The sequence below is a fragment of the Pristiophorus japonicus genome, chromosome 18 (assembly GCF_044704955.1).
Source record: "Pristiophorus japonicus isolate sPriJap1 chromosome 18, sPriJap1.hap1, whole genome shotgun sequence".
Lineage (NCBI taxonomy): Eukaryota > Metazoa > Chordata > Chondrichthyes > Pristiophoridae > Pristiophorus > Pristiophorus japonicus.
In genome coordinates this window covers 3613285-3634750 of record NC_091994.1, presented here as the reverse complement: position 1 = coordinate 3634750, position 21466 = coordinate 3613285, and the positions used below count along the sequence as shown (strand labels likewise).

General features: G+C 53.4%; 1 protein-coding gene across 1 annotated transcript in view; it reads right to left on the bottom strand.

The window, feature by feature from the left end:
• Positions 1 to 21466, bottom strand: part of LOC139229107 (anoctamin-8-like) — a 99812-nt gene that overhangs the window by 39777 nt on the left and 38569 nt on the right. The window contains exons 5-11 of the mRNA XM_070860767.1: positions 21161 to 21257; positions 18710 to 18826; positions 17965 to 18092; positions 15775 to 15936; positions 12621 to 12773; positions 8727 to 8853; positions 307 to 362 (exon numbers count right to left, since the gene is read on the bottom strand). Of these exons, the coding sequence (XP_070716868.1) occupies positions 307 to 362; positions 8727 to 8853; positions 12621 to 12773; positions 15775 to 15936; positions 17965 to 18092; positions 18710 to 18826; positions 21161 to 21257 (840 nt within the window). The remainder of the gene's footprint in view (positions 1 to 306; positions 363 to 8726; positions 8854 to 12620; positions 12774 to 15774; positions 15937 to 17964; positions 18093 to 18709; positions 18827 to 21160; positions 21258 to 21466) is intronic.

Genomic DNA, 21466 nt, shown 5'->3' with positions numbered 1-21466 from the left:
CGCCTTTCGCCCCCCAAGGATGTCCCAAAGCGCTTTACAGCCAATGAAGTATTTTTTGAATTGCAGTCACTGTTGTAATGTGATAACGTGGCAGCCAATTTGCGCACAGCAAGCTCCCACAAACAGCAATGTGATGATGACCAGATAATCTGTTTTTGTGATGTTGATTGAGGGATAAATATTGGCCCCAGGACATCGGGGAGAACTACCCTGCTCTTCTTCGAAATAGTGCCGTGGGATCTTTTACGTCAACCCGAGAGAGCAGACGGGGCCTCGGTTTAACGTCTCATCCGAAAGAATACTCACCAAAACTAGTTTAATGATGAGGTGTTTCTCGTAGGCACTCTGTAAGCGGTAGTTCTCTGCAAACAGGAAATAAAGAGGAAGATGACACAATGACAGCAGGTTGTCCCTCCCACAGCAACCTTTCCCAAACTGGGTTTCCCGATCGGGAGCGCGGCTGACAGGAATTGGGGCGGAGATCGTGAACCCACGGGTTTCCTGCACAATCGGTGCTGCCCCCCCGCCGAGCTGATTGACGGGGGTCTGTCCCTGGAATAATTTGGGTGAGCTCCGGGCGATGGGAATACCTCTGACCGTTGAGCTTGGCAGGTTGGGGGGGGGGGGGGGGAACGAGACAGAGCGGACATGCTGCTCAGCTTTAAAGGGCCGCAGCATGTTGAGAACCCGTCACCCACTCACCGACGCTCTTGCTCTCAGCAGCCCGCGGGGTTCGCTGGGCTGCAACCTAAGCGGGGCCTCCAATGGGAAATTCTGCGCATGCGCAGAACGTTGAATGGGCCACGCAGCCAGAAAAAGGTGAGGGAGACCATTGTCTCCAACTATCTCTCTGCCCTGCACTACAGGAATGGGAGTAGACTATTCGGCCCCTCGAGCCTCCTCAGCCATTCATTTAGATCATGGCTGATCTTCTGCCTCAACTCCAGTTACCCGTTTTGGTTCCATATCCCTTGGTTCAACTACCAAACAAAAATCTGTCTATCTCAGTCTTGGAAACTCTAAGTTCCAGATCTCTGATGTGGCCCTTACGGCTAAAGGGATCAAGGGGTATGTATGGAGGGAGAGCAGGAATGAAGTTGCATGATCAACCATGATCATATTGAATGGCGGTGCAGGCTCGAAGGGCCGAATGGCCTGCTCCTGCTCCTATTTTCTATGTTTCTATCTTTGTGTGAAGAAGTGCTCCCTGACATCACCCTGAACGGCCTGGCTCTAATTTTAAGGTCCTGCCCCTTGTTCTGGACTCCCCCCACCAGAGGGAATAGTTTCTCTCGATCTACCCCATCAACTCCTTTTACATAAGAACATAACAAATAGGAGTCGGCCATTCGGCCCCTCGAGCCTGCTCCGCCATTCAATGAGATCACGGCTGATCTTCGACCTCAACTCCACTTTCCCGCCCGATCCCCATATCCCTCAATTCCCTTAACATCCAAAAATCTATCGATCTCAGCCTTGAATATACTCATACTTTTTGAACAACTCGATCAAATCATTCCTCCATCTTTTAAATTCAAGGGATTACAAGTCCAGTCGATGAAACCTGTCTATGTAATTTATCAATCTGGAAGGTGGGACAATACTTAACCAATGGGGAGTCTGGGAAATTGCCAAAGGTTATCTCAACTGATACCGAGGGCTTGAAGGGTTAAGTTGTGAAAGTAGTTGACGGAAGGCGGGTGACTGGAGGCCGGCCAGGAGAGCGTTGGAACCGTCAGTACCGAGATTGCATGTCTTCCACATACAGGAGGCATCTCAAGAATGACTTGCATTTATATAGCGCCTTTCACGACCATCGAACATCTCAAAGCACTTTACAGCCAATGAAGTACTTTTGGAGTGTAGTCACTGTTGTAATGTGGGAAACGCAGCAGCCAATTTGCGCACAGCAAGCTCCCACACACAGCAATGTGATAATGACCCAGATAATCTGTTTTAGTGATGTTGATTGAGGGATAAATATTGGCCCCAGGACACCGGGGAGAACTCCCCTGCTCTTCTTCGAAATAGTGCCATGGGATCTTTTACATCCACCTGAGAGAGCAGACGGGGCCTCGGTTTAACATCTCATCCGAAAGATGGCACCTCTGACAGTGCAGCGCTCCCTCAATACTGCCCCTCCGACAGTGCAGCGCTCCCTCAGTACCGCCCCTCCGACAGTGCGGCGCTCCCTCAGTACTGCCCCCCGACAGTGCAGCGCTCTCTCAGTACTGCCCCTCCGACAGTGCGGGGCTCCTTCAGTACTGCCCCTCCAACAGTGCGGCACTCCCTTAGTACTGCCCCTCCGACAGTGCAGCGCTCCCTCAGTACTGCCCTGGGCGTGTCAGCCTGGATCTTTGTGCTCACGTCTCTGGAGTGAGACTTGAAAACCTTCTGACTCAGAGGCGAGGGTGCTGCCCACTGAGCCACGGCTGATATGCAAATATACAGGTGTGAAAACAGTAGTAGTGAGGTTGGGGACAGCATCAAACAAGAAATTAGGGATGCGTGCAATAAAGGTACAGCAGTTATCATGGGCGACTTTAATCTACATATTGATTGGGCTAACCAAACTGGTAGCAATGCGGTGGAGGAGGATTTCCTGGAGTGTATTAGGGATGGTTTTCTAGACCAATATGTCGAGGAACCAACTAGAGGGCTGGCCATCCTAGACTGGGTGATGTGTAATGAGAAAGGGCTAATTAGCAATCTTGTTGTGCGAGGCCCCTTGGGGAAGAGTGACCATAATATGGTAGAATTCTTTATTAAGATGGAGAGCGACACAGTTAATTCAGAGATTAGGGTCCTGAACTTAACGAAAGGTAACTTCGATGGTATGAGACGTGAATTGGCTAGAATGGACTGGCAAGTGATACTTAAAGGGTTGACGGTGGATAGGCAATGGCAAACATTTAAAGATCACATGGATGAACTTCAACAATTGTACATCCCTGTCTGGAATAAAAATAAAAAAGGGAAGGTGGCTCAACCGTGGCTATCAAGGGAAATTAAGGATAGTGTTAAATCCAAGGAAGCGGCATACAAATTGGCCAGAAATAGCAGCGAACCCGGGAACTGGGAGAAATTTAGAACTCAGCAGAGGAGGACAAAGGGTTTCATTAGGGCAGGGAAAATGGAGTACGAGAAGAAGCTTGCAGGGAACATTAAGGCGGATTGCAAAAGTTTCTATAGGTATGTAAAGAGAAAAAGATTAGTAAAGACAAACGTAGGTCCCCTGCAGTCAGAATCAGGGGAAGTCATAACGGGGAACAAAGAAATGGCAGACCAATTGAACAAGTACTTTGGTTCGGTATTCACTAAGGAGGACACCAACAACCTTCCGGATATAAAAGGGGTCAGAGGGTCTAGTAAGGAGGAGGAACTGAGGGAAATCTTTATTAGTCGGGAAATTGTGTTGGGGAAATTGATGGGATTGAAGGCCGATAAATCCCCAGGGCCTGATGGACTGCATCCCAGAGTACTTAAAGAGGTGGCCTTGGAAATAGCGGATGCATTGACAGTCATTTTCCAACATTCCATTGACTCTGGATCAGTTCCTATCGAGTGGAGGGTAGCCAATGTAACCCCACTTTTTAAAAAAGGAGGGAGAGAGAAAACAGGGAATTATAGACCGGTCAGCCTGACATCGGTAGTGGGTAAAATGATGGAATCAATTATTAAGGATGTCATAGCAGCGCATTTGGAAAATGGTGATATGATAGGTCCAAGTCAGCATGGATTTGTGAAAGGGAAATCATGCTTGACAAACCTTCTGGAATTTTTTGAGGATGTTTCCAGTAAAGTGGACAAGGGAGAACCAGTTGATGTGGTATATTTGGACTTTCAGAAGGCTTTCGACAAGGTCCCACACAAGAGATTAATGTGCAAAGTTAAAGCACATGGGATTGGGGGTAGTGTGCTGACGTGGATTGAGAACTGGTTGTCAGACAGGAAGCAAAGAGTAGGAGTAAATGGGTACTTTTCAGAATGGCAGGCAGTTACTAGTGGGGTACCGCAAGGTTCTGTGCTGGGGCCCCAGCTGTTTACATTGTACATTAATGATTTAGACGAGGGGATTAAATGTAGTATCTCCAAATTTGCGGATGACACTAAGTTGGGTGGCAGTGTGAGCTGCAAGGAGGATGCTATGAGGCTGCAGAGCGACTTGGATAGGTTAGGTGAGTGGGCAAATGCATGGCAGATGAAATATAATGTGGATAAATGTGAGGTTATCCACATTGGTGGTAAAAACAGAGAGACAGACTATTATCTGAATGGTGACAGATTAGGAAAAGGGGAGGTGCAACGAGACCTGGGTGTCATGGTACATCAGTCATTGAAGGTTGGCATGCAGGTACAGCAGGCGGTTAAGAAAGCAAATGGCATGTTGGCCTTCATAGCGAGGGGATTTGAATACAGGGGCAGGGAGGTGTTGCTACAGTTGTACAGGGCCTTGGTGAGGCCACACCTGGAGTATTGTGTACAGTTTTGGTCTCCTAACTTGAGGAAGGACATTCTTGCTATTGAGGGAGTGCAGCGAAGATTCACCAGACTGATTCCCGGGATGGTGGGACTGACCTATCAAGAAAGACTGGATCAACTGGGCTTGTATTCACTGGAGTTCAGAAGAATGAGAGGGGACCTCATAGAAACGTTTAAAATTCTGACGGGTTTAGACAGGTTAGATGCAGGAAGAATGTTCCCAATGTTGGGGAAGTCCAGAACCAGGGGTCACAGTCTAAGGATAAGGGTTAAGCCATTTAGGACCGAGATGAGGAGAAACTTCTTCACCCAGAGAGTGGTGAACCTGTGGAATTCTCTACCACAGAAAGTAGTTGAGGCCAATTCACTAAATATATTCAAAAGGGAGTTCGATGAAGTCCTTACTACTCGGGGGATCAAAGGTTATGGCGAGAAAGCAGGAAGGGGGTACTGAAGTTGCATGTTCAGCTATGAACTCGTTGAATGGCGGTGCAGGCTAGAAGGGCTGAATGGCCTACTCCTGCACCTATTTTCTATGTTTCTATGTTTCTAAAACAAACGTAGGTCTCTTGCAGTCAGATTCAGGTGAATTTATAATGGGAAACAAAGAAATGGCGGACCAGTGAAACAAATACTTTGGTTCTGTCTTCAAGAAGGAAGACACAAAGAACCTTCTGGAAATACTAGGGGGCCGAGGGTCTAGTGAGAAGGAGGAACTGAAGGAAATCCTTATTAGTCAGGAAATTGTGTCAGGGAAATTGATGGGATTGAAGGCTGATAAATCCCCGGGGCCTGATGGTCTGCATCCCAGAGTACTTAAGGAAGTGGCCCTAGAAATAGTGGATGCATTGGTGATCAATTTCCAACAGTCTATCGACTCTGGATCAGTTCCTATGGACTGGAGGGTAGCTAATGTAACACCACATTTTAAGAAAGGAGGGAGAGAGAAAACAGGTAATTATAGACCGGTTAGCCTGACATCGGTAGTGGGGAAAATATTGGAATCAATTATTAAAGATGAAATAGCAGCACATTTGGAAAGCAGTGACGGGATCGGTCCAAGTCAGCATGGATTTATGAAAGGGAAATCCTGCTTGACAAATTTTCTCGAATTTTTTGAGGATGTAACTGGTAGAATGGACAAGGGAGAACCAGTGGATGTGGTGTATTTGGACTTTCAAAAGGCTTTTGACAAGGTCCCGCATAAAAGATTGGTGTGCAAAATTAAAGCACATGGTATTGGCGGTAATGTACTGACGTGGATAGAGAATTGGTTGGCAGACCGGAAGCAGAGAGTCGGGATAAATGGATCCTTTTCAGAATGGCAGGCAGTGACTAGTGGGGTGCCGCAGGGCTCAGTGCTGGGACCCCAGCTATTTACAATATACGTTAATGATTTGGATGAGGGAATTGAGTGTAATATCTCCAAGTTTTCAGATGACACTAAGCTGGGTGGCAGTGTGAGCTGTGAGGAGGACGCTAAAAGGCTGCAGGGTGACTTGGACAGGCTAGCTGAGTGGGCAAATGCATGGCAGATGCAGTATAATGTGGATAAATGTGAGGTTATCCACTTTGGTGGCAAAAACACAAAGGCAGAATATTATCTGAATGGCAGCAGATTAGGAAAAGGGGAGGTGCAATGAGACCTGGGTGTCATGGTACATCAGTCATTGAAAGTTGGCATGCAGGTACAGCAGGCAGTGAAGAAGGCAAATGGCATGTTGGCCTTCATAGCTAGGCGATTTGAGTATAGGAGCAGGGAGGTCTTACTGCAATTGTACAGGGCCTTGGTGAGGCCTCACCTGGAATAGTGTGTTCAGTTTTGGTCTCCTAATCTGAGGAAGGATGTTCTTGCTATTGAGGGAGTGCAGTGAAGGTTCACCAGACTGATTCCTGGGATGGCAGGACTGACATATGAGGAGAGACTGGATCGACTGGGCCTGTATTCACTGGAGTTTAGAAGGATGATGGGGAATCTCATAGAAACATATAAAATTCTGACGGGACTGGACAGGTTAGATGCAGGAAGAATGTTCCCGATGTTGGGGAAGTCCAGAACCAGGGGACATAATCTAAGGATAAGGGGTAAGCCATTTAGGACTGAGATGAGGAGAAACTTCTTCACTCAGAGAGTTGTTAACCTGTGGAATTCCCTACCGCAGAGAGTTGTTAATGCCAGTTCATTGGATATAATCAAGAGGGAGCTAGATTTGGCCCTTATGGCTGAGGGGATCAAGGGGTATGGAGAGAAAGCAGGAAAGGGGTACTGAGGGAATGATCAGCCATGATCTTATTGAATGGTGGTGCAGGCTCGAAGGGCCGAATGGCCTACTCCTGCACCTATTTTCTATGTTTCTATGCAGCACATTCACCTGGATTGTGTGTAAGGCGTTTCCAACTAAAATTAGTGCGTGTGGCTAAAACGGTGTCACCATAGCAACACCTGTGCTATATCAGCAAGTTCCATTGGCCAGCATGGGTATAGAGGAAGCTCTGGTCTGGGATATCTGACCTTGGGAATATCGTTGCTGACACTGGGTGGGAAAACTGCTCCCCTCTGCAACACCGATCAAAACACAACTGAACTAACATGGAATCTTCCTTAAAAAATGCAGCAACTCTGGGATGCAAGTTGGAACGATCGCTGGGGAAAATGGCTCGACCGGTTTGCTGGGTGTGGACGAACGGTGATAGATGGGAATTCGCAGTGTGGAGACGCGCAGTGCTCCAAAACACAGCAAGTCCTGACTGGTTGGGTGATGGAGCTCATGCTAAAAATCACTGGGGACTCGATAGGAGTGGGGGAAGGGGAGCTCGAAACAGGAGGCCATTCAGCCCCTCGAGCCTGTTACACAGGAACAGGAGGAGGCCATTCAGCCCCTCGAGCCTGTTACACAGGAACAGGAGGAGGCCATTCAGCCCCTCGAGCCTGTTACACAGGAACAGGAGGGGGCCCATTCAGCCCCTCGAGCCTGTTACACAGGAACAGGAGGAGGCCATTCAGCCCCTCGAGCCTGTTACACAGGAACAGGAGGAGGCCATTCAGCCCCTCGAGCCTGTTACACAGGAACAGGAGGAGGCCATTCAGTCCCTCGTTCTGTCATTAAGTGCTATCAGGGCTGATCTGCACCTAACCCAACATACCCGACTTTGGCCCATTTCCCTTTATACATTTGGTTAACAAAAATCTAACAATCTCAGGTTTAAAATTAACAAACAGCGTGGGACCGTGTTTGGGTTTTCATATTGGCTCCTGCTGCTGATTAAATATTGTCGGAAATCTTATCCCTCTGGCTCCCAGGCTGTGCAGGGTAATGTCAGGCTCCCCGGGCTGGCCATTTCTTCATAGAATCTTCCGGCACAGAAGGAGGCCATTCGGCCCATCGAGCCTGTGCCGGCCCTGTGACAAAGCGATCTAGTCAGTCCCACTCCCCCTGCCCTTTCCCACAGCCCGGCAAAGTTTTTCCTTCACACATATATATTCAATTCAGATTATAACAACTCGCCGCGTAAAAACATTCTCCCCATCTCCCCCTCGGGTTCCATCACCGATTATCGTCAATCTGTGTCCCTCTGGTTACCCACCCTCCTGCCCCCGGGAACAGTCTCTCCTTATTTACTCTGTCAAAACGCCTCATGATATTAAACCCCCAGCAAATCTCCCCTTAACCTTCTCTGCTCTAAGGAGAACAACCCCAGCTTCTCCAGTCTCTGCACATCACTGAAGACTTTCTAATCTTGATCAAAATGATAAAGTAAGTGTAAAAGGTATGTCCCGCAAGTTTGGTACATTCCCCCCACCAGCGGGAGAGGGTGTTTGGTACGTTCCCCCCCCCCCCCCCCCACCCGCGGGGAGAGGGTGCTTGGTACATTCCCCCCCCCCACCACCCGTGGAGAGAGGGTGTTTGGTACATTCCCCCCCCACCACCCGCGGAGAGAGGGTGTTTGGTACATTCCCCCCCCCACCACCCGTGGGGAGAGGGTGTTTGGTACATTCCCCCCCCCACCACCCGTGGGGAGAGGGTGCTTGGTACATTCCCCCCCCACCACCCGCGGAGAGAGGGTGTTTGGTACATTCCCCCCCCCACCACCCGTGGGGAGAGGGTGTTTGGTACATTCCCCCCCCCACCACCCGTGGGGAGAGGGTGCTTGGTACATTCCCCTCCCCTCACCACCCGCAGGGAGAGGGTGTTTGGTACGTTCCCCCCCCCCCCACCCGCGGGAAGAGGGTGCTTGGTACATACCCATGTCATTTAACCAATAGGCAATTTTCTTGTAAACATCGTCAAGAATTGTACCCACGACAGCCAGGAGGACTTTAGGAAAATAGGTGACTATCTGCGGCAATTCTTTGATACTGGACACAAATTCCTGAAATCAGAAAAAGGTTTATGAATAAAAGCAACAGGAAGACTTGTGTTTACACGGCCCCTTGTGTCGCACAGGCTCCGGGTATCACCCACCGTGAATTACTATTGGTGTCGGTGCGCACTGACCGATGGGTTAATACACATCGCTGGGCCGTCGCTGAAAGTCGCTATCCAAAAAATGGGCGATGGTCCAGCGATCATGAAGGCTGAAACATCGGCCATTTTTTGGGCGCTAGCGAGCAAAGTGGAAAGTCTAGCCCAAGGACCGTGGCCCCGGTTTTCATGAGCGTCAAGGCTCGCCCAAAGGATTGCCGATGGCCGCCGAGAAACCGGCGGTACTTTGCCGAGAAGATCCCTCTGAAAGAGGTGGCAGTACCGGCCGGCGGCCAAGCAACGGCTTACACCGTCAATCTGGGCGGCAGCGGGCGGGAGCTCTCAATCTGGGCGGCAAATGAGCTTGCCGCCCAAGTGCCGCCGTGGATGGAGTCGGGCCCAGGGAGGGCGGAAGACCCAAAAAGCAAAAAACATTACAACAAAAAACAACCGGAACACCTTCAGGAGACCCCACCCAGGTAAGTCGCTGTAAATGTTATTTTAAAGATAATCACTAATCTTCTTTTGCAGGTCTTCATACCGACCGCCGGGGTTAGACCTGCCTCCACGCGGCGCTCCTTCCCCCTGCTGCCACCGAGTCCCGCCCGCACCAATCTGGCAGCTCGGCGGGCGGAAGGCCACTTGGCCGTCAGCGGGCGGTTCCTGACGGTTCCTGGCGCTACGCGCCTCCCGCCCAAGTGGAAAATGGCCAGGAGAGGAAAACGGCAGCAAAACTCGGCGGCAGCCGGCGGTAAGGCCACCAATATTGGGGCCGAGATCAGAACCAGGAGCACAGTCGGCCATTCGGCCCCTCGAGCCTGCTCCGCCATTCAATGAGATCGTGGCCAATCTTTGACCTCAACTCCACTTTCCCGCCCGATCCCCGTATCCCTCGATTCCCCGAGAGTCCGAAAACCTATCGATCTCAGCCTTGAATATACTCAACCACTGAGCCTCCACAGCCCTCCGGGGCAGAGAATCCCAAAGATTCACCCCCCTCCGAGTGAAGAAATTCCTCCGTGTCGCCGCGGAGTGGCTGCCATTTTGGATATTGCCCTCTGTTATTTTTGGAGCGGTGTACGGGACCGCTCCGCCCGTTTACCCGCCTTGTCGGGCACGCGCCAACCCCTTACCGACCGGCGGTGACCCCCTTTCCAAAATGTCCCCGCGGGAGCAGTGCCGCCGGTCAGTGCCACGGACGGCTTTTGCTGCCGGTGCCCTTTGTGTGGCTGGTCGGCACGGCGCCCTTAAAGGGAAGGTGGCACTGCCAGCGACTCCATGTTATATATTATTGTAGGTTGAACTGCCAGGATTGCCGACAGTTATGGCCGTGGGTTCGGCCGGGCCACCAACAGGCAGCCCAGGCACCCCCTCTTGGTGCCAGGCCGCTGGCCCGGCCGGAACCCACCCTGGAAACCCAGTGTTTACCATCCAAGCGGCGCTGATGACTTGGAACGTCGGTCACTCAGACCTGCCCCCCACTCCCGCCCCGCTAGTGACAGACACTCCGCCCTGCCCCCACTCAGCCCTGCCCCCACTCCGCCCTGCCCCCACTCCGCCCTGCCCCCACTCCCGCCCCGCTAGTGACAGACACTCCGCCCTGCCCCCACTCCGCCCTGCCCCCACTCCTGCCCCGCTAGTGACAGACACTCCGCCCTGCCCCCACTCCTGCCCCGCTAGTGACAGACACTCCGCCCTGCCCCCACTCCGCCCTGCCCCCACTCCCGCCCCGCTAGTGACAGACACTCCGCCCTGCCCCCACTCCTGCCCCGCTAGTGACAGACACTCCGCCCTGCCCCCACTCCGCCCTGCCCCCACTCCTGCCCCGCTAGTGACAGACACTCCGCCCTGCCCCCACTCCGTCCTGCCCCCACTCCCGCCCCGCTAGTGACACCATTCCGTCCCACCCCAACTCCGCCCTGCCCTCACTCCCGCCCCGCTAGTGACACCACTCCGCCCCACCCCCACTCCACCCTGCCCCCAGTCCCGCCCTGCTAGTGACAGACACTCCGCCCTGCCCCCACTCCCGCCCCGCTAGTGACACCACTCCGCTCCACCCCCACTCCGCCCTGCCCCCACTCCCGCCCCGCTAGTGACACCACTCCGCCCTGCCCCCACTCCTGCCCCGCTCAAAAAAAAAAACATAAAGACCTGAATTTCTCCGGATTGTCCGTGGCATGCATTGGGCCAGACGGAACCCTTCGAAATTGGTCGGTGCGCCCCAGGGTCTTAGAATGCTGCTGAGCCAAGCTGACACAGCTGGTTGGCCATGAGCTGTACAGGCGTCCGATGTGTATCTGTACCAGGCTGGAGCTCTGGATCAACCCCATGTTGGACCCCAGATTGTTCCCATTAGAGCTCCTCGTTTCGCACACGCATCTGACCTGCACCTGACCCTTGTGAGTTCACTGCCAAACCCCATCAATGCAACTCAGTGGGACAAAGGGGAACACTTTGTAACATTACAGGAACTTTCACCCTTTGTGATTATAATTAGTGGAGTTTGTTTATTTGTCTTTCATCATTGGGACTGTTTTCAGTGGGAGTGAATGGGAAGGGGTTTGGGTCCATTGGGATTATGTACAGTGGGAGTGAATGGGAAGGGGTTTGGGTCCATTGAGATTATGTACAATGGGAGTGAATGGGAAGGGGTTTGGGTCCATTGGGATTATGTACAGTAGGAGTGAATGGGAAGGGAGTTGGGTCCATTGGGATTGTGTAGAGTGGGAGTGAATGGGAAGGGGTTTGGGTCCATTGGGATTGTGTACAGTGGGAGTGAATGGGAAGGGCTTTGGGCCCATTGGGATTATGTACAGTGGGAATGAATGGGAAGGGAGTTGGGTCCATTGGGATTGTGTAGAGTGGGAGTGAATGGGAAGGGGGTTGGGTCCATTGGGATTGTGTACAGTGGGAGGGAATGGGAAGGGCTTTGGGCCCATTGGGATTATGTACAGCGGGAGTGAATGGGAAGGGGGTTGGGTCTATTGAGATTGTGTACAATGGGAATGTGTTTGGGTCCATTGGGATTGTGTACAGTGGGAGTGAATGGGAAGGGGTTTGGGTCCATTGGGATTGTGTGCAGTGGGAAGGAGTTTGGGTCCATTGGTATTGTGTGCAGTGGGAGTGAATGGGAAGGGGTTTGGGTCCATTGGGATTGTGTAGAGTGGGAGTGAATGGGAAGGGGTTTGGGTCCATTGAGATTATGTACAGTGGGAGGGAATGGGAAGGGGGTTGGGTCTATTGAGATTGTGTACAATGGGAAGGGGTTTGGGTCCATTGGGATTGTGTGCAGTGGGAAGGGGTTTGGGTCCATTGGGATTGTGTAGAGTGGGAGTGAATGGGAAGGGGTTTGGGTCCATTGAGACTTGAATTGCTTGAATTGATGTTTGCAATGCCGTGAAGCAGTTATCTCTGTGAGTGATGGCTCTGTTCTACAAATCTCTAACTCTAAACATTTGATAGTTGCAGATATTGGGATTGATCAATTATCTCTCAGTCTTAAATGACGGAATGTCCCGAGGAACGCAGACGCGATTTCCCGCGAGTTGTTGAGGCTTCAGGTTACGCGTTGATTATGCGGCCGCCATATCCTCGGCAGCAGAATTACAATTAACGCTGAGCCTTTGTGTTGGACACGACTCGACACACGAGCCTGAACAGGCGGCTGGCACTGACCTGCAGTTCAAAGCAGATTAACATGGTCAGGAAGACAACGCAGAGACAGAAGAGACAGACAGGAAGACTGACAAAATACTGGAACAATCTCCGTTTCCACGGCGGGTAATAAAAGTCCTCGCACCCGGTGACTGGACTGGCTCGTTTCACACCCTGCCGGTGGGGGGGAGAAAGTTGAAAAGCGTTACAAATATCGTATAGCAAAGGGTGCGGCAAGTTGTGTGCTTATCAAGGTGAGTGATATTAGTGCCGGGAGTGGAACACTCTCCATCTCAGGCATCACACTGCAATGTCATGGGTTCTTTGCTTAAGGACCCATAGCAACACATTGCTATTGAGAACTAGTTGGTTTATTAGCAAACAATCACATTACCGGTTCATCCACCTGCCCCATCATGGATCCCCCGAACCCAACTGGCTGGGGTTTTATTCAGTCTATGAACATCACGTGACTGGCTAAGCCAATCCCAACTCAACAGCTCCACAAACCTGTGAGCATGCTCACGGGGGTCATACATTACAGCACGCTACCGTAAAAAGACTTGCATTTATATAGCACCTTTCACAGCCTCAGGACAGCAATGAAGTACTTTTGGAGTGTAGTCACTGTTGTAATGTGAGAAATGCGGCAGCCAATTTGCGCACAGCTAGCTCCCACAAACAGCAATGAGATAAATGACCAGATAATCTGTTTTAGTGATGTTGGTTGAGGGATAAATATTGGCCCCAGGACACCGGGGAGAACACCCCTGCTCTTCTTCTAAATAGTGTCCATGGGATCTTACAAAGTCTGGGCTACATGTGACTCCAGTCCATGCTAAGGGCTGAGCTCTTTGCATCGGCCCTGAAATTCCAGAATATGCACGGACCCGGCGAGGCCTTGCAAAAGCCGGTCTTCGGGGCGCGATGCGTATGCGCCAAAAACCGGCTTTTCCGATCTGTCAAGATTTCTCCAGACAGATCCTCCGCATCCCCACAGGAAGGACGATGGCGTGGGAGAGATTGGGCGATTTACCCAACTCATGCCCAGCGAATGTCCTTCAAACTCTTACGCCCGGTAAAAGCAGGCGCATAGCTTATTAGTACCAGAGTAAGAGTTTTAAAACATATAAAAATAAAATTTAAATACACATTTTTATAGTAAAAACCCTGTCCACTACAGTAAGTTTATTTTAAACCCTATTAAAACACTTTTTTTTTTAAATCCACAAAATATTTTTATTTTCTAAAACATTTAATTTCAATTAATTTTAAATATGTGGTGTTTTTTTATTTTTGATGTTGTGTTTGGGTGTTTTAGGAGGTTATTCTCATTGATAGTAATCGCCCAATTGGAGCGCCCATCAATGGAAATACTGCACCGTGATTGGTTGTCCAGGCCCACGTGACTCCAGCTTCTCCGTCAGTATCGGGAAGATGGGGGCGCGCTGCGAAGCACGTGGAGAGGAGGGTCCGACCGGGATCCACGGTGCCTCTGGGACCCCCGGGTACATTCGTAGAGAAATTTCAGTTCTTCCGCAGAAACCTCTGACGGGAGTTTCAGGGCCGTAGAATTTTATAGCAAAGACACAGGCCATTCGGCCCAGCGAGTTAACGCTCCACACCAGCCCCCTCCCACCCCTCTCCATCTCACCCCATCACCATATCCTTCTATTCCCTTCTCCCCCATGTGTTTATCCAACTTCCCCTTAAATGCATCGATACTATTCGCCTCAACATAACCCAGCAAGTCCCACATTCCACACCCTCGGGCAATTCACGTAGCTTCGAGTTACACTCACCGAGTGAGCTGCCATTTGAGGGGCTGTGTTGGAGAATGGTTGGCCGAACCCTGTTCCTCAGAAGGTAGCTACTCATTGCACATCTGTAGGGGGTGGGAAACATCTGGACCTCCAGTTCAATGGGAATATCATCACTCTTTGAATTGTTTCATCAGAATTAGGAGCAGGAGTCGGCCATTCGGCCCCTCGAGCCTGCTCCGCCATTCAACAGCATCATGGCTGATCTGATCATGGATTCAGCTCCACTTCCCTGCCTGCCCCCCATAACCCCTCACTCCCTTATCACTCAAAAATCTGTCTATCTCCACCTTAAATATATTCAATGACCCAGCCTCCACAGCTCTCTGGGGCAGAGAATTCCACAGATTCACGACCCTCTGAGAGAAGAAATTCCTCCTCATCTCAGTTTTAAATGGGGGGCCCCTTATTCTGAAACTATGCCCCCTAGTTCTAGATTCCCCCACGAGGGGAAACATTCTCTCTGCATCTACCCTGTCAAGCCCCCTCAGAATCTTATATGTTTCAATACGATCACCTCTCATTCTTCTGAACTCCAATGAGTACAGGCCCAACCTGCTCAACCTTTCTTCATAAGACAACCCCCTCATCTCAGGAATCAACTGAGTGAACCTTCTCTGAACTGCCTCCAGTGCAAGTATATCCTTCCTTAAATACAGAGACCAAAACTGTACGCAGTACTCCAGGTGTGGTCTCACCAATACCCTGTACAGTTGTAGCAGGACTTCTCTGCTTTTATACTCTATCCCCCTTGCAATAAAGGCCAACATTCCATTTGCCTTCCTGATTACTTGCTGTACCTGCATACTAACTTTTTGTGTTTCATGTACGATGTTGCCTACACAGAAAGGTTCAGTGAGCAGAACTCTGTGGTTGACACGGTTTACTTTCTCTCATTATTTAAATTGCAGCCGATTAAAAATGGGGCCAAAATCATTTGCAGACGAGGATAATGCGGCTTAAGGGAACTAGGGGCCAGTGATACAAGATAGTCACAAGATAATCCAATGGGGAATTCAGGAGAAACTTTACCCAGAGAGCGGTGAGAATGTGGAACTCGCTGCCTCAGGGAGGGGTTGAGGCGAATAGTGTCGATGCATTTAAGGGGAAGCTGGATAAACACATGGGGGAGAAAGGAATAGAGGGATATGGTGATGGGGTGAGATGGAGAGGGGTGGGAGGGGGCTGGTGTGGAGCATAAACCCCGGCACAGAGCAGTGGGGCCCAATGGCCTGTTTCTGGGCTGTACACTATCTATAATTTACAGAAAGGGATCTCCACAGCAGTTAGCACCTTGGTTGCCACATTTCATGCCGCACGTGTAAAGATACCCCCGCTATCCGAGCCACACTCACCCTGTACTGGGTCCTGGGTTCCTCAATGAGTTCCGCTGGCCGGTCCAATGTTCCCCATCTGTAGGCGAGCTCTGCACTCTGACGCTTCCAACTCTCCAGAAATAACGTGGTCCACACAACGTTAAACAGGGCAAAGACCACGCAGATTACATCTCGGCTGGTCTGTGAGAGGGAGAAAGGACTTACATTAATAAAGCGGCTTTAACAACGTCCCAAAGCGCTTTACAGCAATGAAGTACTTTTTTTTTGAAGTGTAGTCATTGTTGTAATGTGGGAAACGCGGCAGCTAATTTGCGCACAGCAAGCTCCCATAAACAGCAATGTGATAATGACCAGATAATCGGTTTTAGTGATATTACATAAGAACATAAGAATTAGGAACACGAGTAGGCCAGCTAGCCCCTCGAGCCTGCTCCGCCATTCAACGAGATCACGGCTGATCTTCGACATCTTTCCTGCACTATCCCCATATCCCCCAGAGTCCAACAATCTATTGATCTCAGCCTTGATTACACTCAGAAACTCGGCATCCACAGCCCTGTGGGGCAGAGAATTCCAAATATTCACCACCCTCTGAGTGAAGAAATTTCCCCTCATCTCAGTCCGAAATGGCCTACCCCTTATCCTGAGACTGTGACCCCTGGTTCTAGACTCTCCACCAGAGGGAAACAACCCTGGTTAGATGTTTCTGGTTTAACATCTCATCCAAAGGACGACACCCCCGACAGTGCGGCACTCCCTCAGTACTGCCCCTCCGACAGTGCGGCACTCCCTCAGTACTGCCCCTCCGACAGTGCGGCACTCCCTCAGTACTGCCCCTCCGACAGTGCGGCACTCCCTCAGTACTGCCCCTCCGACAGTGCGGCACTCCCTCAGTACTGCCCCTCCGACAGTGCGGCACTCCCTCAGTACTGCCCCTCCGACAGTGCGGCACTCCCTCAGTACTGCCCCTCCGACAGTGCAGCACTCCCTCAGTACTGCCCCTCCGACAGTGCGGCACTCCCTCAGTACTGCCCCTCCGACAGTGCGGCACTCCCTCAGTACTGCCCCTCCGACAGTGCGGCGCTCCCTCAGTTCTGCCCCTCCGACAGTGCGGCGCTCCCTCAGTACTGCCCCTCCGACAGTGCGGCGCTCCCTCAGTACTGCCCCTCCGACAGTGTGGCACTCCCTCAGTACCGCCCCTCCGACAGTGCGGCACTCCCTCAGTTCTGCCCCTCCGACAGTGCGGCGCTCCCTCAGTACTGGCCCGCCGACAGTGCGGCGCTCCCTCAGTACTGCCCCTCCGACAGTGCGGCACTCCCTCAGTACTGCCCCTCCGACAGTGAGGCGCTCCCTCAGTACTGCCCCTCCGACAGTGAGGCGCTCCCTCAGTACTGGCCCGCCGACAGTGCGGCGCTCCCTCAGTACTGCCCCCTCCGACAGTGCGGCGCTCCCTCAGTACTGCCCCTCCGACAGTGAGGCGCTCCCTCAGTACTGCCCCTCCGACAGTGCGGCACTCCCTCAGTACTGCCCCTCCGACAGTGCGGCACTCCCTCAGTACTGCCCCTCCGACAGTGCGGCACTCCCTCAGTACTGCCCCTCCGACAGTGCGGCACTCCCTCAGTACTGCCCCTCCGACAGTACGGCGCTCCCTCAGTACTGCCCCTCCGACAGTGCGGCGCTCCCTCAGTACTGCCCCTCCGACAGTGCGGCGCTCCCTCAGTACTGCCCCTCCGACAGTGAGGCGCTCCCTCAGTACTGCCCCTCCGACAGTACGGCGCTCCCTCAGTACTGCCCCTCCGACAGTGCGGCACTCCCTCAGTACTGCTCCTCCGACAGTGCGGCGCTCCCTCAGTACTGCACTGGGAGTGTCAGCCTGGATTATGTGGCTTGAGTCTCTGGAGTGGGGACTTGAACCCACGACCTTCTGACCCAGAGGCGAGGGCACCACCCACTGAGGGCCCCGGCAGGCACCGAACAATGTGGGTGGTTAGCAGAAAATGGCTGCCCCCATCCTCGTGGGAGTGAAGCTCTGAATCGCCCTGCACTGAACCCCAACTGTGTGACTGGAGCCTCCACATTCATCCGCAATTCGCAGGAATCTCGCTGCACATGGGGTGATAGCCCGCCGTTGCAGTCTTGGTGTGTCAGGGATTCAGGAGCCATTTCTGGCCAATGAGTGTCGGGTAAAGCACATGCTGTTAACTGTACCTGGTCAGACTCTGTGAATGTCCAGAGCCCGAGACCGATCACGGCCGGGTAAATCATGCACCATGTGTAGTATCCGAGCCAGGAGAAATACATCGCGATTTTAACCCCAAAATAGTCGCAGATCTCGTCTGGAACAGAAGAAAGAGAAGGCGAATCGTTCAGCTGAGAAGGTTTAGATTACACACAAAACGCTCGGATCAACAAAGGACTCGGTAAAGTTTCAAGCCCTACAGTGAAGGAGAGCCCCACGGTGGAGGACAGCAGGAGAGCCCCTTGGTGGAGGACACCAGGCATGTCCAACAGTGGAGGTCTCCAGGAGGCCCCACGGTGGAGGACACCAGCAGGGACCCACGGTGCGGGAGAGCCCCACGGTGCAGGAGAGCCCCACGGTGCAGGAGAGCCCTATGGTGCAGGAGAGCCCCACGGTGCAGGAGGTCCCACATACAGGAGGTCCCACAGAGCAGGAGAGCCCCACGGGGCAGGAGGTCCCACAGTGCAAGTGCCAAGAGGGTCCCAACACCAGGACAGCTCCACGGTGCAGGACAGCAGGAGAGGCCTCACGGTGCAGGAGGCCCCACGGTGCAGGACAGCAGCAAGTTTGAGAAGACTGGAAGGAACAATGATGGAAATAAAGATGCAGTCAGTGGATTGTCCAGCTGACCGGCCCCCTCGGATGTTGTTTCCCTCGCGAGCCACACGATTTCTCGATTCGCCTCAAAGACCATCAGCAAGCGCCGTTACTCACCGACTGGCTGAGACTCACAGACGGCCTGAACCCACGACTTCACCAACCGGTTAAGGATGCGCTGCTCGTGGATCGGAAGGACCTGCTGAATAATCCCTCGGGTCTGGAGCTCTGCAACTGGACACAAGATGGACCGGTCAAACCCAAATACCTCCGGGGGAACCCCTCCCCTCCCCCTCCCCCTCCCCCTTCCCCTCCTCGACACACACTCCTCTCCCCCTCCCCCCTCCCCCGACACCCCCTCCCCCGACATCCAGCCCTGACATCCCCCTACCCTCCCCCGACTCCCCTCCCCTCCCCCGACCCCCTCCCCGACACCACCTCCTCTCCCCTCCCTCAACACCCCCTCCCCCGACACCGTCTCCCCTCCCTGACATCCACCCCCCGACATCCCCCTACCCTCCCCCAACTCCCCTCCCCCTCCCCCTTCCCCTCCTCGACACACACTCCTCTCCCCCTCCCCCCTCCCCCGACACCCCCTCCCCCGACATCCAGCCCTGACATCCCCCTACCCTCCCCCAACTCCCCTCCCCTCCCCCGACCCCCTCCCCAACACCCACTCCTCTCCCCCTCTCCCCTCCCCCAACACCCCCTCCCCCGACATCGCCTCCCCTCCCTGACATCCATCCCCCTACCCTCCCCCGACTCCACTCCCCTCCCCTGACTCCCTCCCCGACACCCCCTCCTCTCCCCCCTCCCCCGACATCCCTTCCCCTCCCCCGACATCGCCTCCCCTCCCCGACACCCACCCCACGACTCTCCTCCCCTCCCCGACACCCTCTCCTCTCCCCCTCCCTTCTCCCCCGACACCCCCTCCCCGACATCTCCCCCCCCACCCCGACATCCCCAATGTAGGGAATCGCACCAGCCAATTTACGCACAGCAAGCTACCACAAACAACAATATGATAATGACCAGATCATCTGTTTTGTTGTGATGTTGATGGAGGGATAAATATTGTCCCCAGGAAACCGGGGATAACCCCCCTGCTCTTCTTCAAATTAGTGCCGTGGGATCTTTTACATCCGCCTGAGAGAGCAGACGTGGCCTCGGTTTAACGTCTCATCCGAAAGACAGCCTCTCCGACAGTGCGGCACTCCCTCAGTACTGCCCCTCCGACAGTGCGGCACTCCCTCAGTACTGCCCCTCCAACAGTGCAGCGCTCTCCCTCAGTACTGCCTCTCCGACAGTGCGGCATTCCCTCAGTACTGCCCCTCTGATAGTGCGGCACCTCCCTCAGTACTGCCCTCCGACAGTGCGACACTCCCTCAGTACGCCCTCCGACAGTGCGGCACTCCTCAGTACTGCCCCTCCGACAGTGCGACGCTCCCTCAGTACTGCCCCTCCGACAGTGCGGCTGTCCCTCAGTACTGCCCCTCCAACAGTGCGGCGCTCCCTCAGTACTGCCCCTCCGACAGTGCGGCTGTCCCTCAGTACTGCCCCTCCAACAGTGCGGCGCTCCCTCAGTACTGCCCCTCCGACAGTGCAGGCACTCCCTCCAGTACTGCCCCTCCGACAGTGCGGCACTCCTCAGTACTGCCCCTCCGACAGTGCAGCACTCCCTCAGTACTACCCCTCCGACAGTGCGGCACTCCCTCAGTACTGCCCCTCCGACAGTGCGGCACTCCCTCAGTACTGCCCCTCCGATAGTGCAGCGCTCCCTCAGTACTGCCCCTCTGACAGTGCGGCACTCCCTCAGTACTGCCCCTCTGACAGTGCGGCAATCCCTCAGTACTGCCCCTCTGACAGTGCGGCACTCCCTCAGTACTGCCCCTCTGACAGTGCGGTGCTCCCTCAGTACTGCCCTCTGACAGTGCGGTGCTCCCTCAGTACTGCCCCTCCGACAGTGCGGCACTCCCTCAGTACTGCCCCTCCGACAGTGCGGCACTCCCTCAGTACTACCCCTCCGACAGTGCGGCACTCCCTCAGTACTGCCCCCTCCGACAGTGCGGCACTCCCTCAGTACTGCCCCTCCGACAGTGCAGCGCTCCCTCAGTACTGCCCCTCCGACAGTGCGGCACTCCCTCAGTACTGCCCCTCTGACAGTGCGGCACTCCCTCAGTACTGCCCCTCTGACAGTGCGGCACTCCCTCAGTACTGCCCCTCTGACAGTGCGGCACTCCCTCAGTACTGCCCCTCTGATAGTGCGGCACTCCCTCAGTACTGCCCCTCTGACAGTGCGGTGCTCCCTCAGTACTGCCCCTCCGACAGTGCGGCACTCCCTCAGTACTGCACTGGGAGTGTCAGCCTAGATTTTTGTGCTCAGTCCCTGGCGTGGGACTTTAACCCACAACCCACTGACTCAGAGGCGAGGGTGCTGCCCACTGAGCCCCGGTGGACACTGTGGAGACAGGTGTTTGTGATATACTGGATAGCACGGAGTGTTGGCCGCGAGCTGGATCAGGCAGCACTACGCTCCCTTGCGCTTTACACAATCAGAACGCCACTTACTGATTGGCTGCCCCTCCAGGAAGTGGATGTTGTGTAGACTTTCTCCCTGGGAGGCGCGCAGGTTATCGAGCCAGAATCTGATGATGCTTTGCCGTTCCTGCGGAGACACAAACCATTCTCATTTCACTCTGCTTCAAAAAACCCGACCTTCATTTCCCTCCGCGGCCACATAGCTCTCTCTCTCTGTCTCTCTCTGTCTCTCTCTCTTTCTACCTCTCTCTCGCGCTCTCTGTCTCTCGCTCGCTGTCTCGCGCTCTCTGTCTCTCGCTCTCTGTCTCTCGCTCTATCTCCTGTCTCTCTGTCTGT